At 37.6% G+C, this 23608-nt stretch overlaps 2 protein-coding genes and 1 long non-coding RNA gene across 3 annotated transcripts; 1 reads left to right on the forward strand and 2 right to left on the reverse strand.

Annotated features, from left to right (window-relative positions):
• Positions 1-2188: 2188 nt before the first annotated feature.
• LOC116010775 lies at positions 2189-15241 on the reverse strand. The gene is made up of 13 exons (XM_031250285.1): positions 15094-15241; positions 12631-12992; positions 9906-12442; positions 9644-9789; positions 7514-9427; positions 7293-7341; positions 6959-7206; positions 6759-6866; positions 5360-5590; positions 4763-4853; positions 4429-4676; positions 4229-4336; positions 2189-3060 (listed from the first exon to the last, which is right to left on the reverse strand). Exons 2-13 carry the CDS (start codon positions 12818-12820, stop codon positions 2826-2828), a joined length of 6105 nt encoding a protein of 2034 aa, XP_031106145.1. The 5' UTR covers positions 12821-12992; positions 15094-15241; the 3' UTR covers positions 2189-2825.
• Positions 15242-17425: 2184 nt separating this feature from the next.
• Positions 17426-18976, reverse strand: LOC116011124. Its single transcript, XR_004096970.1, has 3 exons — positions 18743-18976; positions 18291-18384; positions 17426-17723 (listed from the first exon to the last, which is right to left on the reverse strand). It is a non-coding gene; the product is annotated as an uncharacterized LOC116011124 (long non-coding RNA).
• Positions 18977-20183: 1207 nt separating this feature from the next.
• LOC116010776 lies at positions 20184-21727 on the forward strand. The gene is made up of 2 exons (XM_031250286.1): positions 20184-20868; positions 20994-21727. Exons 1-2 carry the CDS (start codon positions 20184-20186, stop codon positions 21725-21727), a joined length of 1419 nt encoding a protein of 472 aa, XP_031106146.1.
• The last annotated feature ends 1881 nt before the right edge of the window (positions 21728-23608 follow it).

A 23608-nucleotide genomic window follows, 5' to 3' on the forward strand; every position in this document is an offset into this window, starting at 1 on the left:
TATACCTATATGACTGTATGTTATTTAGTTTCATTTTCTAAAAATAATAGGTTTGGTATAAGAACACTAAAGCATCATTATCATTTCACTACAAGTTTATTTGACAGTATACATACATGTATGAGCTTGTCTGTTCAATTTCATTTTTCAAAACAATTAGTTCATTATAGCAAAATTAAATGATCATTTTATAACACTAGAAGTTCATTTTACAATGTAGATAGCTATATTTCAATTTACAATGTAGAGTAACAAATGCACATATTTAAAAGAATGTTAAATCATTACCAATAAGAAGATCATAGGACAATTGAAAAATGATTCTGATTTTTTCTTCCATGCTTCAACTGATTCAATCAAGCTTGTGAAGGTGTAGTGACACTAGTTGAGATCCTTTATAGTTCCAACATCTATCAATGAATATAATATCTTATAGTTTGCTTTCCTGCTTTGCTTCCCTTTGATCAAGCTTGAAACCATTAAGATAATGAAATATCTCTTAAACATTGCACCATGGTTTCTCCTATCAATCATTGTTGTTGACATTCTGCTGGTTATTGGTGAAACACAAGTTATGTCTCATCGTTGTCTCCATTCTTTCACTATAAGATTTCATTTTTGAATTGTTTGCAGAAATTTGACCTTTAGGAAAATTATTTAAGGTGCTTTCTACATCTTTCTCACACATAATCATTTCATCACCTTCTAACTTTAATTGGTTCCTTTTCTTTTTGAATTGGATTTTTCCTTTTATTGACTTGTTGTTTTGCTGGTCTATCTACATCTTGATTTGACTATGTTGGTATTGCTGCTTGTGAGAAGTATTGTTTTTGTTTTATGTGTTCTTATCTTCCTCTTGCTAGTTTTTGACATGTCCTTCATTGTTGACACTTTTGCAAGAACTACATTATTGATAAAACGATAGGTTATTATAGTAACACTAAAAGATTCATGTTGAATAATGAATATAGATTTATTGAACATTAGATTTCTAAGTAGGGTGGAATATGTTGAATAAATCCAGCTATACTCTACAAAGAAATAAATATTCAACAATTATATGATCATTCTTATTATACTACAAGTTCCCTTTGAAATAGTTACAAGTTCATTTGACAATATACATAATTGTATAAGCAATGTTATTAAGTTTCATTTTCTACACACAATATGTTCATTATAGCAACAATAAAGTATCTTTTTTATTCCACTAAAGGTTCATTTGACAATATGCATTCATGTATGAGCTCTGCTATTCAGTTTCATTTTGTGCATACATTAGGTTCATTGTAATAACACTAAAAGATCATTTTTCATTCCACTATACGTTCATTTGACAAAATATATGCATATGAGTGTTAGATATTCAGTTTCATTTTATACACATAAAAGATTCATTATAACAACACTTAATATCATTTTCATTCCACTAGAGGTTTATTTGACAATATGAATATCTATATGAGCCCATGCTATATAGTTTCATTTTCTACATATCAATAAGTTCATTATAGCAACCTAAAGCATCATTTTTATTCCATTACAAGTTCTTTTGATAATATAATTTTTTGGTAAAACCGCACACAGAGTTAATACCGAATATAGTCCTCGACTATGGTTTTACTCAATTTAGTCTTAAATAACTTTATGTGCTTAATTTAGTCCTCGACTTCCCATTTGAAATGATTTCTTCTTCCCTTATTAAGATCCATGCTTAAATGCAAATCTCCGTACCCAAATCAACTTCAACCCTAAATAATTAAATAAATACAAAGTAAATAAATATTTGGGTACGAAGATTTACATTTCTGCATGGATTTTAATAAGGGGAAGAAGAATGAATCATTCCAAATTGGATGAAGGATGAGAAATTACCATTAGGACTTTATTTTTAATTATCCACTACTAAAATTTTTAACAAATGATTAAATTGTGTAAAATCATCAAAAGTCGATAACTAAATTGAGCACAAAAACTCATTTAGTACTAAATCGAGTAAAAGCACTATAGTCAAGAACTATATTGGATATTAACTCCCGCATATAGTATTATCCAAGTATTACAATCATCTCATTTTAGTTCTGAATGATTTTTTTACCGTATTTTAGTTCCAAATGATTTTAAACCTATATAATAGAATCTGTCAAATGAAATATCGTCTGTGCATACTTATAATGAAGCTTAAGCATAATAATGAACCTTATTACATTTAATTAGCATTTAGTGTTATACATTGATCCACACCGATGTATTACACCATAATCCACAGAGCTACGTAGAACATAGTCCACTACATAACAATTGCAAATTTTGGTTCCATTGAATAAAGAATGCTGGGTCGAGTGAAAGAGATCCTAATAATTTGGATAGCTGGAAATTTTATACTGCCACAAAATCAAACCTTTCGACCCACATCATAACATAAACAATTTACCATGGCAGAATAAATAGAAGCCTCTTAAATTTGACAAAAGGGTCTTTTGTAAGTATGTACATACTAGTAGAAATCATGAAATCTGGTTAACTATGTGTCGATTCCTCTGAGTAACAGGCCGGACTAGTAATCTTCCCCATTCACCAAAAAATTTACGGGGCACCACCACCACCATTTCTTTGCAAATTAAACAACATATACATAGACCATAATTTTTATCATTTCGCCAAATGGAAGAGAGATCACATCCATTCACCTTCTGCTTTTCGACCCTGTGGTTCTATTTTTGTCATTGCAGGTGCCAGTATATAACCAACATGAAAAATTTCACGGAAGCCGAGCAAGTGGAGAATGTGGACTAGAAAACGGGGGAAGAACAACTAATTTTGAATCACAGGGAGAAACATTGTACCCCGCTCGGGACATTCCTTGGCATTGGGAATGCTGTCACATATCTCTGAGCAAAAGCTTTATAAGGGTGTGCAGCTGCATCTGACGAAGTTGAGGTATCTGCACCATCAGCTTGGCCGCGGCCATAAAACTTTGCAAAACGGTTAATGACAGAAAACTTCTCCAAATCTTGGTTTTCTACTATCAAATCCACCAGTGAAACTCTCTTGTCCAGTCTGTTCAGAGCAATGATCACAATTAAGAAACTGGAGAGATGAAAACAGGATGTAGCAGCAGAAAAAAGCAGATATAAATGAACTTCAGAGAAGCAGGGAAAAAAAATCTGTGTCAGATTACAAGACATAATTAATGATTAAAATCTCCGAAAGTGCAACCTATGCCCAGGATGAGTAATTTAGAAACCAAGATTAAACTAAAAGTCTAAGCCTGTTGATGAACCAAGCAGTTTCAGGTGAATAGAGCTCAGTTCAGCACAAGGCCATTTGCTAAGCTGAACCAATTTAAGCTTAAACATAAATTTTTAGTCCTACCTCACTCTTCTCAAATCTCTCTCCTTTTCCCCTCCATTCTCTTCTATCTTGAAGATAGTATCTTATTATCTTCCCTTATTCACCACAGTAGTACAGGACCCCGGCACAAAACCTAGAGATGCACTAACACGAAAGTATGCAAAGTCTTGCTTTGATCTGTTGTTTCTGACAAAGATTTTTCCTCAAGTCCACAGACCAAACCAGCTCATGATTCATGAAGTATAAACTAGGCAAATGAACCAAGATCAAACACAAATTTCAACACATGGAATATGAAAGCCAAGCCAATCTCAGACATCATGGGATAGGCATAGCTGGTTTACACCTCTATCAACAAAATACTTAAGGGAAAAGGGTCAAATAGACCCCTAAACATTATACGAAAGATCAATTAGGCCCTCGAACTTTAAAAAAGTTCAATTAAACACACAAACTTGTCATTTGATGCATTCAGGCCCAATAATTGGCCACCCACCAGTAATATCCGGTAATTAAATATTCAGATGATTAAATCCGCAACCGGCAACCATTAATGGTCGCCGGTTGCCTTGTTACTAAAGAAGGCGGTAGCCAGTTTTTTCCCGATTATTATTAATGGTGCCATCAACAGCCGACGACGGCATGCTTACCGGCAAATTGGACTTATTTGATTGATTTTTTTAAGTTGAAGTACTTAATTGCACTTTTTTAAAGTTCAAGAGCTTAATTGCACTTTTGTATAAAGTTCGAGGGTGTATTTGAACCTTTTCCCAATACGTAATTGTCATTTTCTGTTAGCTATTTCATTCTTGATAGCAAAATAATTGGACGTGTTAAAAACAAGAAAACATGGAAGACAAAGACAGGGCATTACTTCAGAAACTCCTCTTCTAGCTTCCTTGCTCTCTCAGTGAACTCTTCCACAACTTTTGAGAAATGTTGATGATCACTGTCCTCTGATGTTGTGCACTTGCGAGACAATCTACAAAGCATGCAAGAATATAATCAGAGGAGATAAAAGACTGAAAATAAACATGAGAAAACAAGCTCCTTTAAGTTCTAATGCAAGCTTACAGTTCTCTCCCTTCAGCTGCCATACTGTGATCACTGTTAGGCCTAGAAACCACACCACATGCATCACCCAATGCCAATCTAGAAGCTGAATAAGCAAAAGCCTCATATTCCACACTGGAATTTGCAGAAAGAATTGTCATTGGTGGAGGACGAAATAACTGCTGCATAAGCTGAGTGGTCAAGATAAGTCTTCTTCTTGCTCTAACTCTTGAAGGGCAATTCTCATTAAAGTCAACATCCTCTTCAACCTTTCATTAGAAGAAGCTAGTAAGAAACTAAAAAAATTGAGTGAAACCTAAAACATGTGCTTTTACAACCAGCCTAAAAATAGCACCTTTTCAGTAACTCGATTCGCAGCTTTTGCCCAGTCTCTTTCACCCATGCTACAAGCAAAGTTCAAGCATATTAACATGTAAGGAACAGAAAATAATAAATTTATTAAAAAAAAAAAAAAAAAAAAAAAAAAAAAAAAAAAAAAAAAAANTACTGCCACAAAATCAAACCTTTCGACCCACATCATAACATAAACAATTTACCATGGCAGAATAAATAGAAGCCTCTTAAATTTGACAAAAGGGTCTTTTGTAAGTATGTACATACTAGTAGAAATCATGAAATCTGGTTAACTATGTGTCGATTCCTCTGAGTAACAGGCCGGACTAGTAATCTTCCCCATTCACCAAAAAATTTACGGGGCACCACCACCACCATTTCTTTGCAAATTAAACAACATATACATAGACCATAATTTTTATCATTTCGCCAAATGGAAGAGAGATCACATCCATTCACCTTCTGCTTTTCGACCCTGTGGTTCTATTTTTGTCATTGCAGGTGCCAGTATATAACCAACATGAAAAATTTCACGGAAGCCGAGCAAGTGGAGAATGTGGACTAGAAAACGGGGGAAGAACAACTAATTTTGAATCACAGGGAGAAACATTGTACCCCGCTCGGGACATTCCTTGGCATTGGGAATGCTGTCACATATCTCTGAGCAAAAGCTTTATAAGGGTGTGCAGCTGCATCTGACGAAGTTGAGGTATCTGCACCATCAGCTTGGCCGCGGCCATAAAACTTTGCAAAACGGTTAATGACAGAAAACTTCTCCAAATCTTGGTTTTCTACTATCAAATCCACCAGTGAAACTCTCTTGTCCAGTCTGTTCAGAGCAATGATCACAATTAAGAAACTGGAGAGATGAAAACAGGATGTAGCAGCAGAAAAAAGCAGATATAAATGAACTTCAGAGAAGCAGGGAAAAAAAATCTGTGTCAGATTACAAGACATAATTAATGATTAAAATCTCCGAAAGTGCAACCTATGCCCAGGATGAGTAATTTAGAAACCAAGATTAAACTAAAAGTCTAAGCCTGTTGATGAACCAAGCAGTTTCAGGTGAATAGAGCTCAGTTCAGCACAAGGCCATTTGCTAAGCTGAACCAATTTAAGCTTAAACATAAATTTTTAGTCCTACCTCACTCTTCTCAAATCTCTCTCCTTTTCCCCTCCATTCTCTTCTATCTTGAAGATAGTATCTTATTATCTTCCCTTATTCACCACAGTAGTACAGGACCCCGGCACAAAACCTAGAGATGCACTAACACGAAAGTATGCAAAGTCTTGCTTTGATCTGTTGTTTCTGACAAAGATTTTTCCTCAAGTCCACAGACCAAACCAGCTCATGATTCATGAAGTATAAACTAGGCAAATGAACCAAGATCAAACACAAATTTCAACACATGGAATATGAAAGCCAAGCCAATCTCAGACATCATGGGATAGGCATAGCTGGTTTACACCTCTATCAACAAAATACTTAAGGGAAAAGGGTCAAATAGACCCCTAAACATTATACGAAAGATCAATTAGGCCCTCGAACTTTAAAAAAGTTCAATTAAACACACAAACTTGTCATTTGATGCATTCAGGCCCAATAATTGGCCACCCACCAGTAATATCCGGTAATTAAATATTCAGATGATTAAATCCGCAACCGGCAACCATTAATGGTCGCCGGTTGCCTTGTTACTAAAGAAGGCGGTAGCCAGTTTTTTCCCGATTATTATTAATGGTGCCATCAACAGCCGACGACGGCATGCTTACCGGCAAATTGGACTTATTTGATTGATTTTTTTAAGTTGAAGTACTTAATTGCACTTTTTTAAAGTTCAAGAGCTTAATTGCACTTTTGTATAAAGTTCGAGGGTGTATTTGAACCTTTTCCCAATACGTAATTGTCATTTTCTGTTAGCTATTTCATTCTTGATAGCAAAATAATTGGACGTGTTAAAAACAAGAAAACATGGAAGACAAAGACAGGGCATTACTTCAGAAACTCCTCTTCTAGCTTCCTTGCTCTCTCAGTGAACTCTTCCACAACTTTTGAGAAATGTTGATGATCACTGTCCTCTGATGTTGTGCACTTGCGAGACAATCTACAAAGCATGCAAGAATATAATCAGAGGAGATAAAAGACTGAAAATAAACATGAGAAAACAAGCTCCTTTAAGTTCTAATGCAAGCTTACAGTTCTCTCCCTTCAGCTGCCATACTGTGATCACTGTTAGGCCTAGAAACCACACCACATGCATCACCCAATGCCAATCTAGAAGCTGAATAAGCAAAAGCCTCATATTCCACACTGGAATTTGCAGAAAGAATTGTCATTGGTGGAGGACGAAATAACTGCTGCATAAGCTGAGTGGTCAAGATAAGTCTTCTTCTTGCTCTAACTCTTGAAGGGCAATTCTCATTAAAGTCAACATCCTCTTCAACCTTTCATTAGAAGAAGCTAGTAAGAAACTAAAAAAATTGAGTGAAACCTAAAACATGTGCTTTTACAACCAGCCTAAAAATAGCACCTTTTCAGTAACTCGATTCGCAGCTTTTGCCCAGTCTCTTTCACCCATGCTACAAGCAAAGTTCAAGCATATTAACATGTAAGGAACAGAAAATAATAAATTTATTAAAAAAAAAAAAAAAAAAAAAAAAAAAAAAAAAAAACCGAAAAACATTGCACATTTCCAAAGGAACATCAAGTTGCATTGGAAAGATTATTGGAGTCATTATGCAAAATAAAAACCTGATAGTCTGAAGACTCTGCAAACTCTCTGAAACTTCTTTGCACCAAGGACTCAGGTCAGCTGTAACACGCCTGCGCTTCTTGGGTCTTAGTAGTAAATGCTGATCACTTATACTCACCGACAATGATTGAGAAGAAGGAAAGTGCTCGGCTGCAGTAGGGGTGGGGTGCATGCTCGGCTTAGCTTGTTGACTTATATCATTATTAGCAGGTATTAGTTGCTGCTTTGAATTAAATATGTGCAAACTACTGGAGGGCTTCCCAAGAATGAGAGGCGGTTCACCCATCTTCATGGAAGCAGCTCTTTGCGCATCATGCATGGCTAACACCTGCCCATTTTTAAAGGTTCCATTTCCATACTGACTAAACCAAGTTGGTGCCATCTGTGGACTAATCTGGGTGTGCTCAAATTTAACAGAACTTGCACTGTTGCAAAGAGCATTGGCCTGAGAATCATCCCTATGAATTGCATGCATATCCAGTGTAGGTACATTCCCTTCTATGTTTCTTTCCAAATGATCTGGTCCAGTGAAATTTGGCATTCTAGAATCAACTGAGGGAACAGCCTCATGAGACATTTGCTGACCACCAGGGCCATCATCTGGGACTCGAGATCTTTTTAGAGCATTATTATTGCTCTGCTCAATTTCCACATTCTTCATTGCCCGTACTTGATTAGGTAAAGAATAGTTTTGATGAGAAAAGTTACTAGGTTTCAAAGTTCGCCCAAAGGCTTCAATATCTCTTTGCATTGATGAAGAACTAACAGGATATACATCTGAGAGATTCTTGATGATATGTTCTTCCTGAGCTTTATTCACCTTCTGGACAGAATCAATATTTCTCAATGATAATTGCTGAGAAGTGCTTTCCTTCAAATGTTGCTCTTCACTGGGTGCCTTACCTGATGAATTTACAGAATTTGCACAAACCTCAGACGAGAAATTCCCTCCTCTGATTGCATCTTGATCTCCTTGGTTCTCAGGAGCAGAGGATGTTCCCACAATATTCAATTGGTGCAAGCGTGATATAGATGAAGGCTCTCCACTAGGCAGAACACCAAATGGATTTGCCTGAGAAGTGCCCCATGTATTATTCATTGTCTTTGACAAGGACGCCTGTTGAGACATACCAGAAATGGAGGGATGCTGAGAAACTGGTAAGGAGTTATCAACTGATTTTTGAGGGGTTTCATGGGAATTGATGATACTAGTCTGCTTAGCTGTGCCCAAAGAGCTCGGATTGCCAGCTACCTCATGTGAAAAATTCTTTGCAGATAGACCGCCACCAGATTGTTCCCTAAGTGAATCATCTTCCTCAGTGAAGCAGGGAGGATTTTTGGAAGAATTACTGGTGTCATCTTCCTCAGTGAAACAGGGAGGATCCTTGAAAGAATTACTGGTAGACTGACTTTTCAACTCTTGCCCAGTAGCCATCTGTTGATTTTGAATCCGGCTTCTTGAATAGGGGAAGCCAGAATTAAATGCTGGAGAAAATTTTCCATGCATCTCGTAACGAATGTTCTCATTGTTGTCATTTGTTGGAACTCCAGATCGATTAGCAAACTCTCCTTGGGTTGTTTCACTGGAAGGAGGGAATGATTTAACATGAGACATAGAGGCTACATGTGCCTTTTCACCAAACTCAACAGCAGAATGACTCATAGATGAACAAACAGTTTGCATAGAGCTTTGAGATGAAAGTATATGGTTTTGAACTGGCGTGAGCTGGGATGGAGGACCTAATTGTAGACCAAATACTTGAGCAGAAGATGACTGACTTGGATATAGGCGCCCAACAGATCCATCTGAGCTTTCTGCCTTGGGCATCTCAATTTGTAATGCATTCTGACGCATTGTGGCACCAAAAACTCTTGATTGATCCACCTTCGGAAGAAGCTGTAGCATGTTTGGACTGCAATGAATGGAAACAATATAAAATAATAAAGCATGCAAATAAAAGGAACAAATTGAGTAATTGAAATTTTACAACTCCACTGTCATACTTGCAAGAAAATAAAATCATTTGAATGAATTCAAGTAAACAAATAAACACTTGCCAGCAGGAGCTATCAAAATATTGTCAGCATCAGATAATAACAAGAGATGGAAAAATCCATATATTAACTACCTCGAAGGAGAAGCTGTGACTGGAGGGGGAATATCAAGAGATCTGGTCAAGGGTGCAGACATATTAGACACAGAGCTAGGAAAGCAACTCTGAGAGTGCAAATCAGCCAGGACTTTGCCATCTCTTAGAACATCAGATGATTGACCCTGTAAAAAATACAGAAAAAACCAAAGGTCCAACTTTACTTTTATGCCATGAATTTGGTCAAAATAAACTACATATGCTATACACACAGCATAACTTCAAAAAGATTCTTTGGAACCTGAATCAAAAACTTTGAGTGGCCAAAGTGGGCATTCTGTGAGGCCATTGCCTGTGTATGGATAGGCTTTTGCAATCCATATGGGGGATCTACATCTTCATCCAAATTTCCCATAGGATGATACTGAAATTTGCGAGCAGAATTTTTCTTACCAACTTGATTAGACTTTTCCTTTCCAGTAGCAACAGCCCTTGAATCAGTTGGATCTAACATAACATTTTCCCTCAAACTTCCGGCAGAATTTTGGTGTGATACATTGGACCGGTAGCTGTCATTAGAGTTCTCCTGTTTGTCACAGGTATCTATCTCATTAGTTTTAGCACCTCTTTGAGATGTGGTTTCTAGTGAGTTCAAAATATGGCTATCCTTGATAATGTGTGACTGTGATCTCTCCAAACCTTGACTTTCTTTACCTTTAAACAAGGTATTGGCATTCTTCCAATGCTTAACTTGATTCCTACTAGAAAGAAATCTACTGGTTTCCTCAGCACCGCTCATAGAACTGGACTTTGCTATTGTGTCAGTACTTTTCATGCCAAGAAGCTCCGAATTCACCAGGGCACCGGCAGGAGATCTTGTAAGTTCCAAATCAACAGCTGGGCTAGGTCCAGGATCAGTTTTCCATAAAGCACCAGTATGAACAGCTTCCCCATGTGTGCCTTTATTTTGACTGCTGCCCAAATATTTCGAGTAGTTCTGACTCGAATGAGTATTTACAGAAGCATCTTCAGTAGGCATTGCAGACCCAAGACCATTCCAATCACTTAATCTATCACATGTTTTACTAGGACCACCAACCTCATCCATCCATGAACTAGGAACCCTCTTGGCATCTATTTCTGTATCAAGAGGAAGTGAAGCATTTGTCAGCATTCGGCTTCCTTCAGCACCTGACATTTGTAATGGTCCAACATCTGGCCACTTGTTGCCTTCCTCAGATGGTTGCACAAGTCTCTGCACAGAATTTGATTGCATGCTATGGCCAGTTTCATTGGGAAATTTATGCCCAAGTTGCTGGGATCCTGGAAGATTGACATAAGTATTCTTCATATTATTACTGCCAGATGGCTGACCAGTCTCGGAATTCAATGATGAGGCAATAGGCATGCGGACATCAATCAAAGAACTTGGTTGCCTCCCACTATTATATTGTGAAATGTTTTGATTCCCTGGAGGAACAACCGTACTGTGAAAATTCAATCCACTCCACTCTTCCTGTGGTCCTACATCAGCACTAGAGCCTTCTGCAACAGCAGACTGCATTAGAGCACTCCAAGTACCACCTTGAATAGAAGGAAACCCATTGTCTAATCCGGTGCCATCAAGTGAATTGCAGGCTTCCTCCCTCATATTGGGGCTCTTTCCAAAGGCAGCCCATATATTATCATCTGAACCAAACAAAATTCTTTCTTCTGTAGGATCAAGACCAACTTCATTGTTTGAAGAGGCAGTTTCCTTTGATGTTTTCTCTTGTGTGTTGACTGAAGGAATAGCAGGCTCCTGTCTCGCTTGGAATTCCTGTGCAGCTGCACCATGTTGAATGGCATTCACATCCTGAAGGTTCTCCATGTTGATTGCATTGTTTAGACTTTGGTTAGGAGCATGTCCAAAGAAACTTTCACCTACGAATCTCTGTCTAGAAGTGACAGCTCCATCCTGAACACCAATTTGATCCGGTGGTGGAGCATATTGTCGAAATGGAAATGAATTATTAAAGGAAACTGTTTGCTGTATCAATGGCTTCTCAGCAACTGCTTGGGAATATTGACTTACACCAGCTCTTGAAGTTGAAACAGGAACTCCAAAAAGAGATTGGTCAATCTGTTGAGGAGTTAATCCCATCAAGTGATGTCCTTGACCATGATTAGTAGAAACAAAACCATTAGAGGATACTTGCAATGCTGAAGAACTGCCCTGCAACCAGTTTGTGTTACTGGTGTCAGTTGCCCAAGGAAAGCTCAGTGCCCCTGAATGTATAGTGTTGTGAACCAAGGGAGAGGAATGGCTGCCAGGTGCAACTTTAGGAAAGGGTAAAATCTGGCCAAGTGAATTTTGGTGCCTTGCATCTTGTTGCTGAAGTTGCTGTTGCCTTTGAAGTTCTTGCATCTTCATGAACATTACTTGCTGTTGTAGCTGCTGCATGTCCTTAAGCCCAGACTGCTGGAGCTGCAGAGATTGCAGCATGTTTGATTGCTGACGACTCATTTGTTGTTGACCACCAAAAAGACCAAAATTACCAGAAGATTCAGAAACTCCAGAACTGATTGGCTGTGCTTGATGCTGAGGACCCACACCTTGTGGTGACTGTTCACAGAAAGATGAGTCTAATGAAGCTACATTACGCTGATCAGAACCTATATCAGCTGCCAGAAAGCTTCCTTCATCTTGCCGTGTATCATAAAGATTGCCATACATATATCCATTCAAACTTTGCTGCTGACTCTGCAGCTGAATCTCAGACCTTAGAGTGGATCGAGCAAAATTCAAGCCATGTGGTCCATTCAAATGACTATTTGACCCTCTCCCAGTATCTACTACTAAAACAGGAGATAAACATATTTTAGACAATTGGTTACCCAAATCATAGACTCACAGGAGTGTCAATACTCACTAGCAAGAAAAAGAAACATAGTAACAATAAATCACCTAATTCAGCATGGAAAACAGAGTCTAGGAGAGATAGCAAACTGAAGACATGTCAACCAATTTATAAGATCATTAATACCTGATTGCTGTAAATTATAACTTTTTGTGCTGTAACTTGGAACACCAATTGGTCCCTGGCTTCCAACCCACAGATTATTATTCAGAGCTGGATGGTTCTGGTCCAATACCTGTGACTGATGCTGACCCTGTGACAAGGTGTCCTGAGCAAAGAAATTGTGGACCCTATCTCCAACTTCGTTGCCAGGCATAGATGATATTAAATCCAAAGAACTTGATATGTGATTGTCAACTTCAAACCAATAAAATAGAATACAGATAACATCAAAAGCAGCCTATCCAGCATTTTCAAGCATAATCACATCTGAAATCCCAATCTCTTGATGAAGGCAATTCACCGTTGAATTTATCAGCCTAGACCTCCTGCAAAATATCCATCAGGATTAGTTAATGGAAAAAATACATTATTGATAAGTTAATGGCTGAAAATAATAATACTACTATATAACTATATGAATGGGAGGAATTCTGGTATTAAGTGAATGCATTCTTCAATGGCATGATTATGATGCTAAGAGAATAAGTTGTTAAATGATAATATCAGAATATACTCCCAGAAACAGGCTTGAAATAGGAGCAAAAAAATTTCCATAATAGTAGGCATGAAACAGGATGCAAACTTATGTTACCAGTTGAAAGGCCAAAAACAGCTACTTTCAACAGCTAATCTCAATTCCAATTAGCAATGGGCACAAATGACCAGAACTAATTCCCCTAAAAAACAAAGATAATGAAATTCCACATTATATTCATAAGGCAAAAAATGGACAAAATATGGAGCCAGAACTCTAGCATCTGACTGCTTTGAAATTTGATGCTTAAAAACAATCTAACTTTTTATAAGTAATAATATCTTATTCAATTATTCATACAAAAACACCAAGCAGGTGTTAGGATAGGCTTCAGTTTCACAAAAGTCAGATCTGAAATGAACTAAAAAATGTCCTAGTTTTTATATGTTATCTAAATTAGCTTCTTTGGACCATAAAAAAATAAAGCTGTACAACAATACTTTTACCTACGTAAAAGGATTGAATTTCCCTAAAAACATCACCTACTTGTGTCCTTCAGTACTGTTCGCATCAGATAATTGGAGACTCATCCCATATTTTCAAAGCAAATTCAACCCACAAGTAATAATATTTGAAATGTATTATTCACAAATATCTCTCCAGAGAATGACAAAAAGGCTCATACTAATATTGATAGAGCTGAATGAATCAGCTCAAATCTTCTTAAAATTGTGGAGAACTCTATTGTTATAAGGAAACGCATACATCAACAAGCACATGAGATAGAAAACATAGTAGGTCCCAGAGGTCGTTAGATCTCTGAGAATGCATAACTTGTAGAATTAGAGAGAAAATGTTAGAAGATGCAATATGAACTTTTATTAAGTGCATTCCCTATTTTCACGAGTTTCACTCTATCCAAATCATAAAATCAAAAACAATTTTTTTTACAACTATGCCTACCTAGACGAAGTTGTAGAAAAGTAGATCAATCAATCAATAATTACCATAAGAAAATAATTAATCCAAGAGAATCCTGAGGAACTCGATGGTTCCACAGCCTAAAAAGCAGTTACTGTTTTCATCTAACCGCAACACAAATGCATGATGATAACAATTGTATGAATGCCACTAAAGTGCCTGCTTTCCAATGCTTAGCTACACAGTTCATAATGGCTGCTGCCATTATTGGCACTTAACCTTTTACAAGTTAATAAATCACCATCATCAGATTTACCTTTAGGAACTGTATTCCAGATTCACTTTTGTAAGTTCCTTTCATTGAGACAACCAGAATAATTAAATTATTCGCGAACCAACAAAATTCAGAATCAAAAAATAATAAATAAATAAATAAATACTGTAATAATTCTCTATCATATCTTGAACTAGTTGTTAAAATCAGAGTAAATGCAGTTCAGTATATCACCAATGGTTACTTTTTAAATTGTCATATAACAAACCAACCTAAAATGAAAAAAGTAGTAAAAACAATAATACTAAAGTAAATTAATTTCAGTGGAGACATAAAACAAGTCTTTGATGAGCTAACATGATCTAGCTAATCAGACTACCTATGCCACCATCCACACACCTCTTGAACAATGACCACTCCAAAATGCATACAATAAAAAACAGGCGAGTGCATCTATTCCAGCACCGAACATTTTTCCAACTAAAGCCACGATCTTCCCCCAGAATTGTTAAGAAGATCAACAAATTTTTAATAAGAGGAGTCACAATTTACAAAGCAGGATCAGAGATTGACGCCTCAATCAAGCACCAATCAGCTGGGCAAGGTCTTAGCTTAGTGGTCCAAAGCCTAAAACCAAATCCTAGATGAAATTCGGCCCGTCAAACACAAGATAAGGTGGTGATTTGAGAGACAGAGAGCTAGGGTTCGTAATGAGAGAAATCAATAGGGAGAAAAATCAGAATTAAGATAAACAAACCTCCGCTAAATGTCGAGGCGGACGGCAATGGCCCCTAGCGATCCTTCGTTTATACGAGTTCTAGTCTAGGGTTTTGAATCGCTACAGAATGTGAAATTTTAGAGAGAGAAAGGGTCGGAGTGGCAAACAAACAAAAAAGAAAGAGAGAGAAAATGAGGGGTTTTTTGCAGAGAGAAAAAAGATAATAAAGCGATCGAATTTTCAACGAACTGTGGAGTGAGTTTGGTTCGGGACGAGGCGCAGGTATGGTCCCGAAGCTGAGGCCCGGACATTCAGTTGGATTGGGAGGTTCGGAGGCTTTAGCCACTGAAGCAATTAGAATCAGCCGCGTGTCGTGGGCCCTGGTGTATTTTTTTTTTGTTTTTCATTTTTTATTTGTTGGATTATAACTTAATAAATCCAGTAGAATGGATCAATGGAGTATATAAATATACAAAGCCAAAACTTAAAAGTTTGCTTTTTTGAATTTTTTCCCTCCAAAAGCTGGACTGCTGAAGCAAAAGGATGGAAAAACAATTTCACATTTTCTTTCAAATCAACTTTATTCTTAACTGGTATTGACCTGCGCGATGTACGAATACGTATTATAACTATTGTTGTAGTAATATAGTAAAATCATACGTATTATAACTATTGTTGTAATAATATAGTAAAAATCATTAGACAATTAAATTATAGTTGTTTAGAGCAACAACATTTAATTGAGTGGTCAGTACAATTTAGAAGTTGTTAAATAAAAATAAAATATATTTATTTTTGATCAACTTAGTTGTAAATATATTTAAATCTTTCAATATACATATTGTAATTTATTTTATAATTAATCCCTCTATTATACTATTATTACTAGTATTGTCCCGTGCGATGCACGGCATAAAATTTAAGTAATTTTATTATTGACCATGTTTTAAAAATGATAAAATCAAACATTAATCATGAAAATTCATTTTGAATTATATTTTTTTTAGCAATACTACATTGGCTGCTATATTAAACATCATAATATACCATTAGCCCATATTATTAAGTATTGTGTTATTAGATACCACATGAGATAGTTATGAACAAATACTACATTGTAACAGATAATTTTTACAATAAACAGATTAATTCAAAATAAACTTGTTCAAACTATATACAATAAATACTACAGTCTTTAGTTTTTCATGAGAAAATATAAATTATGTTCCAAAATTTCAAAAGTAGAAGAGTATGAATACTCGTGTCCCTTTGCAACCATTTAATGAAATGGGACGTTGTAAGAAAAATTAAAGTTTCTTATATACAAAAACATCAATGATTATTATGTGGTATTAAAATAATATACAAAATAATATTTTTACGCTATAAGTTTAAATGGTATAATTTGCCTGAAATCTCCACCAAACATAACTGTTTTCCCCTCAAAACTCATATCATAACTATTAGGATTTTTGAAACGTAACAAATCTCTCATTGTCTTGTTAAATTTTAAGTATTATTCTTATTAAATATTATAAGTATTATTGTTATGTTATGATACTAAGAACTATTAGTCTTATTAACTTTAAGTATAAAAATAATATATAAAACTTATTCATTTAAAAAAGTTTATCTATGTAAGAACTATATTGATTTTATATCTAATTTCTCCTTTTTATATATGTACAGTTCAATTATAATTTAAGTGTCACTACAAGAAAAATGCACATAGACAACGGTTAAAAACCGTTGTCTGAGGTAAAATTTCTGTTGTTGAAACCGGTATTGTTAAAAGTCCTGCTCAAAGACAACGGTTTTTTACCGTTGTCTTTTATAGAAAAGTCGTTGTCTATTGAGTGTTGTTGAAACCGGTGTTGTTAAAAGTCACGCACATAGACAACGGTTTTTAACCGTTGTCTTTTCTAGATAAAACAACGGTTTTTAACCGTTGTCTATTGAGTGTTGTTGAAACCGGTGTTGTTAAAAGTCTGGAGTAAAGACAACGGTTTTTAATTGTTGTCTTTTCTATAAAAGACAACGATTTTTTTAACGTTGTCTTTTGAGTGTTGTTGAAACCGGTGTTGTTGTAAGTCCTGAGCAAAGACAACGGTTTTTAACCGTTGTCTTTTCTATAAAAGACAACGATTTTTTTAACCGTTTTCTTTTGAGTGTTGTTGAAACCGGTGTTGTTGTAAGTCCTGAGCAAAGACAAAAAACCGTTGTCTTTTCTATAAAACACAACGGTTTTTTTAACCGTTGTCTATTGAGTGTTGTTCAAACAAGCGTTGTTGAAAGTCACGCTGATAGACAACAGTTTTTAAAAGTTTTTTTATATATACAACAACAGTTAAAAAGCGTTGTTCTCACATAATAATATAATAAAAACAATTTATTCAAACACCATCATCAAGTTTAGATACACAATGTTCAAAATACACAAAAAACTAATTACCAAGTCTAAATACTTCAATGAACAATTCCAATCACCAAGTTTAAATGTTCACAAAATTCTAATAAAAAACATACCTACTCTATATAACTTGTAGAGACTTAAAATATTTGCAGCAAAAAAGCTACAAATGGAAGGCAGGGTTGGCTATGATCTTCAGTTTCATAGATCAAATCATCTTCCAAAGTGCCTTCCAACCTAATCTTTAGAGGTGAGAAAGCTGCAGAAATATTTGCAAAAGATAGTTAATAAGGCCGCAAGAATTTGTTAAAGGAGACATGTAAAAGTCAGAGTTTTGTTTGAAACTTAACCACAAATCCATACCTTTTATGGCATTTAAAAATGTCAATGCTACAAAAATCTCAAGTAACAATAAAAATAAGTTCTCATATTTTCTTGAAACCAAGCTCTAATTTTTTTTTTAATCTTTAATGAAGAAGGGTTGTTTACTGTGTAGTAGCTTTGCCTTATACACTGATTTGAGTCCTATTAAATTAAAGTAAGATTAATGTATTTTTTGGAAGTCTTAACCCTTAAGTTAGAATTTCATACGCACCATGAATTTATGTGCTTTTCGTACAGAAAACTTCCATGGCGTTCTCCTAATGTCTAACTAAACATTTTTGTGTTACATACAAATACCATGGCATCGCAGAAGCCATAAAGCTAGAAATTAAATGATTTTGGCAGCCTCACATTCTAGAAGGCATAAAGCTAGAAATTAAGAAATAGTTATGGAATTAAAAGCATGTTGAAGTAATGGCAGTAAGAGACACAAATTCATTACCTCACGACCAGCAAGAGTGAGCAATACAGTACTAAGACCCTCAACAGTTAGCCACTTTTGTATACACAGCTTTTCCTGCAAATTCAAATCCCATCTACGAAAGCAAGAATAATGTTGAGGGTGAGAATTCTTTCAACTACATCGGAAGCAGAAAATAATAGCAAACATCGAGTAAAGATCAAAGACGTACAATGTCAGATCGAACCACAATAAACACAAATTCTATACTTATACTTACTAATCACAATAAACATAAATTCAAATCACTCCATCTCACTCTAATTTACTGCAGAAACTATCAAACCCAGTGAGTCTAGCCATCTTTCATCAATATAAAATTATCACAACATTAAGCAAGCATTTTCCATGATTCGACAATATAAATCACAATAACAACAATATTTGAAATAAATCAACAAAACTTGAAATAAATTAAATATAAATAAACTTACCGATGTTTGGCGGTCTCTGGCTGGCGAGGATGGCGTTAATTTGCGTCAACAAGGTGGCGTTTGCAAAGCTGCCGGCCGCAACCTCCTCCGTCTGCCGGCTCGCGTCTCCGCCTCGCCGCGAGTTCGCTCCTCCGCCTCTCCACGACGTCGCATCTGCCCTCTGGTCTCTGCCTCTGCTTCGGCCGAAGGATGAAGAAAACCTAGGGGTTGTGTAATTGTGTTTACTGGTTTATTAGCCCCAAATTGAAATTGAAATAATAATGATTTATACACATTAATCTTTACATAATAATAACAATAATAGGGCATATAAGTCTTTATTTAAAATTATGTTATATAATTCAAATCTATTAATGTTATATATATATATATATATATATATATATATATATATATATATATATAGAAAAAATGAGGTTTATTATTTTTTACCGAGCGACTAATCAAGTTTGAGCACATGCAGCAAGTGCTAGCGTCGGTATGGCAGCCGGTAATGGGCATGCGAGTGCTACCTCTCGAAGACAACCTATTCCTGTTCCAATTCCCTCATTATAAGGATGTCCAACGGGTTTTTGACGACGGCTCTTGGTCGTACGAAAACAACCTTCTTGTGTGTAAGCAGGTGGAAATCGGATTTCGTCCAGAGGAGGTGGTGTTGGATTCGGTAGACTTTTGGATCCAAATCCACGATTTGCCCGCGGTTTATGCAACTAATGATTTCATCCAGCAAATCGGGAACTATGTTGGCTGTTTCTTGTCTATCGATCCAAACAACTTTGGTGTGGGTCGCCGGAGTTACTACCGCATTAGGGTTCATATTAATGTTTTAACTCCTCTAAAGCAGAGGATGAAATTAAATCGCAGAGATGGCACCTCTCAGTGGGTCACCTTCAAGTATGAAAGGTTAAGTATTTTCTGTTTCTGCTGTGGTCTACTTGGCCATTCAGACAAGTTCTGTAAGGTCGTATATGAGAAGGGTATTAGCCCTGAAAATTTCCCGTATGGAGCCTGGTTGCGTGCGGGCTCTAGACGCCAGGTACAACCGGTTGGCGCAAAGTGGTTACTTGCTGAGCTTCCTTCAAAACCAAATGGCTCACCCTCGATTGAAAAAACTGCTAGCCCGTTGGAGGAAGTCGAGAGAGTGGAGAGTAGTGGTTTGCAGGGAGATCTAAAAAGGTGCAGGGATGACACAGTTGAGAGCAGCGCTGTGCATGGACAAGATACTATAATGGCAGATAGTTCAAAAAACTTGCAGTTGGCGGGTCTGGAGAGCCAGTCCCGCCCTTCCCAATGAGTACCCTGTGTTGGAACTGTCGGGGTATGGGTAACTCCCGGACAGTTCGTGAATTATTTGACATGGTGTCCAAACAGCGACCTAGTTTCGTTTTTTATTATGGAAACCAAATCTACTGCGAGTCAAATGGAAAGAGTGCGTGTGAGAATGGGGTATGAAGGTCTATTTTGTGTGGATCGTGTTGGTTTAAGTGGTGGGTTAGCTTTATTCTGGCGGGATTCAGGGATGGCATCTCTTCTTAGTTACTTAAATAACCATATTGACGTGGAAGTGCATTTACCAGGGAAACCGGTGTGGAGGCTCACGAGCTTCTACGGACATCCTGAACGATCAAAGAGACAATTGTCTTGGGACCTCCTCCGGAAGCTTAAAGATGATTCAACTCTGTCGTGGGTTGTAATCGGTGACTTCAACGATATTACTAGTCAATCGGAGAAACGAGGTATTCATGCCCATCCTATTATGCTCATTGACGGTTTTAATGCGTCTTTGAATGATTGTCATTTGCTGGATATGGGAATGAGAGGTAATCAGTTCACATGGGAGCGGGGCCGTGGAACTGAGTCATGGGTTGAAGAGCGTCTTGACAGAGTGGTGGCTTCGATCGAATGGGCTGAGTTATTTGAAGAGGCAGTGGTGTACAATAGTTACACGCTATCATCTGATCATTGTGCTATATTTTTGGAATTAGAGTTCCGGCCGACCCGTGCTACTAAACAAAAATTTAAGTTTGAAACGGCGTGGGTACAAGATGAAGGTTGTCGGGCAATGATCGAGGCTTCATGGCAACAGACCTTGGGCTTGGATTTCCCGCGGCGGATTGCTCACTACGGTGAACCTCTCTGGGTTTGGGGGGTGAGTTATACAACAAATTTGGCAAGAGAATTCGGCAGTTATGTGATAAGCTAAAAGTGCTAAAAGAGAGCAGAAATCCTAATATTGTTTCCCAATTCTTAGATGCCGAAAAGGAGCTTGAGGGGTTATTGAGACAGGAAGAAGTGTATTGGAAACAGAGGTCAAAGCAGATGTGGCTTAAGCATGGTGATCTGAATACAAATTATTTCCACAAGTTTGCCACTTCCCGCCGCCGTAATAATCACTTGCAACGGCTTCTAAATCCGGAGGATGTGTGGACCGAGAGTAACGCTCTCAATCTTGAAGTACTCAGGTACTTTAATCACATTTTTCACTCAGCCGGTACCACTTCCAATATTTTCCCCCATGTTCGATCCCGAATTACTGAAGAGATGAATGCTGATCTTATGCAGCCTTTCACTATTGAAGAGATCAAAGCCGCTCTTTTCTCAATGGCCCCCGATAAATCTCGAGGCCCTGATGGTATGTGCCCTTCTTTTTATCAGAATTATTGGTCAATTATTGGGCATGATTTATTTATGTTTATTATGAATTGCTACAATAATTGTGCTTTCCCGGAGGGGCTAAATGACACAAACATAGTGCTTATTCCCAAGAAAAAGGTGCCGGAAAGGGTTTATGATCTTCGGCCGATTGCCTTATGTAACGTGGCGTATAAGATTTTGGCAAAGGCACTTGCGAATCGCTTGAAGGTCATTTTGGAAAGTATCATCTCCCCCACACAAAGTGCGTTTGTTCCAGATAGGTTATTAACCGATAATGTCATTGTTGCGGGTGAAATTGGGCATTACTTGCGACGAAAGAGCACTGGTTAGGCTGCCTTGAAACTAGACATGGCTAAGGCCTACGATCGTATGGAATGGAATTTTTTGGAAGGTATGCTTTTTGCACTGGGTCTTAACCGGCATTGGATTGATCTATTAATGTTATGTGTGAAGTATGTGCGCTATTCCATGATGGTAAACGGAGAGGCTGTGGGTTTGATCAATCCTTCCAGAGGGATTCGTAAAGGCGATCCCTTATCTCCCTACTTATTTATTATCTGCGCTAAAGGCTTGTCTATTCTGCTGCAAAGGGCTGAGGCCAGGGGGGACATTCACGGTGTCAGAATTGCCAGGGGTGCATCTGCTGTATCTCATCTTTTTTTCGCCGACGACAGCCTACTGTTTTTTAAAGCCACTAGTGCTCAAGCTCAAAAAATTAAGGATTGCTTAGTTGAGTATAGTGCATCCTCGGGTCAAACAATCAACTATACTAAGTCGAGCCTGATATTCAGTACGAATACTTTGGAGGAATCACGCCTATCTGTGGCGACTTGTGTTGGGGTTCCTTAGTCGACTGACTTTGGTCGGTATCTGGGCTTACCTTCGATGTTGGGCAGAAACAATACAGCCATCTTTCGTTACATTGAGCAACGAATTCAAGAGAGGGTTGGTAATTGGCATCATAAGTTTATCTCGAAGGCGGGTAGGGAGGTTTTAATCAAAAGCATTGGCCAAGCTCTCCCAATCTTCACAATGTCAGTTTTTCTTTTGCTAACTCAACTTTGTGATTCTATTGAGAAACTTCTAAACAGGTATTGGTGGAGTAGTGGAGGGGTTCGACGGAAGGGCATCCATTGGTTGAGCTGGTCTCGGCTGAGCAAACCAAAGAAGTATGGAGGTATGGGGTTTAAACATATCCATGAGTTTAACATTGCCCTCCTAGCAAAGCAGGGTTGGCGTTTGCTGATCAACCCGGACTCGTTGGTTGGCAAGATACTAAAGGCAAGGTACTTTCCACGTTGTGGTTTTCTAGAAGCACAACTCAGCTGTAATCCGAGCTATATTTGGAGGAGCATCTTAGCGGGTCAACAGGTTCTTAAGCAAGGTGTTGCTCGCACCATTGGCGATGGAAGGGACACCAATATATGGGGTTGGCCTTGGTTAGCTGACACTGGAGATCCAAATCTTCAAACTCCATGTGTTGAACATTTACTGGATGCAAAAGTTAGTGGTTTGTTGGATGCGAATGGCCATTGGGATGTGGAGATTCTCGAGGACTTATTTACTGAAACGGATGTTAAAAAGATTTTAGCTACACCGGTTTCTTGCAGCTATAGAGATTCATGGCGGTGGAGGGCAGATATACGGGGTCTGTACACGGTTAAGAATGGTTACCACCTTTTATCTGCTAGTTCTATGTCTGTGGATTCGCGACTTGAGTTCACGGCTTGGGATAGTATCTGGAGACTCACGATTCCTAAATTTGTTGTGGAGATGTGCTCAGAACATTCTGCCGGTTAAGGAGGTCATCAAGTCTAGAAGAGTGTGGATTGGAGGGGGTTGTCCATTATGTGGTCACGCAGAGGAGACCACTGCCCATCTTTTCTTCCACTGTAATGTTGTGACCCAAATTTGGGAGGATGATGACGTCCTTCAAGGTCGTTCACTACCAGGCTTCATGGACTCAATATTACGCATGCCTACGGGTGATAGAGCTATCTTCATGGCGGCAGTTTTCTGGTTTGTTTGGTCCCTGCGAAACGATTGTATATGGAGAAATGGGGCTGCGATGATTGAGGTCCTGCGCAGGCAGGTGTTTGGTTCTGTTGAAAGTTGGAAGGTGGCATATGGGAGCTCAAATTCTATAGCTACTGCTAGCATTCCCTCTGTTTAGTCATGTCCTCCCCAAGGCATGCTCAAGTGCAATATTGA

This window comes from Ipomoea triloba, chromosome 2 (genome assembly GCF_003576645.1).
Source record: "Ipomoea triloba cultivar NCNSP0323 chromosome 2, ASM357664v1".
Lineage (NCBI taxonomy): Eukaryota > Viridiplantae > Streptophyta > Magnoliopsida > Solanales > Convolvulaceae > Ipomoea > Ipomoea triloba.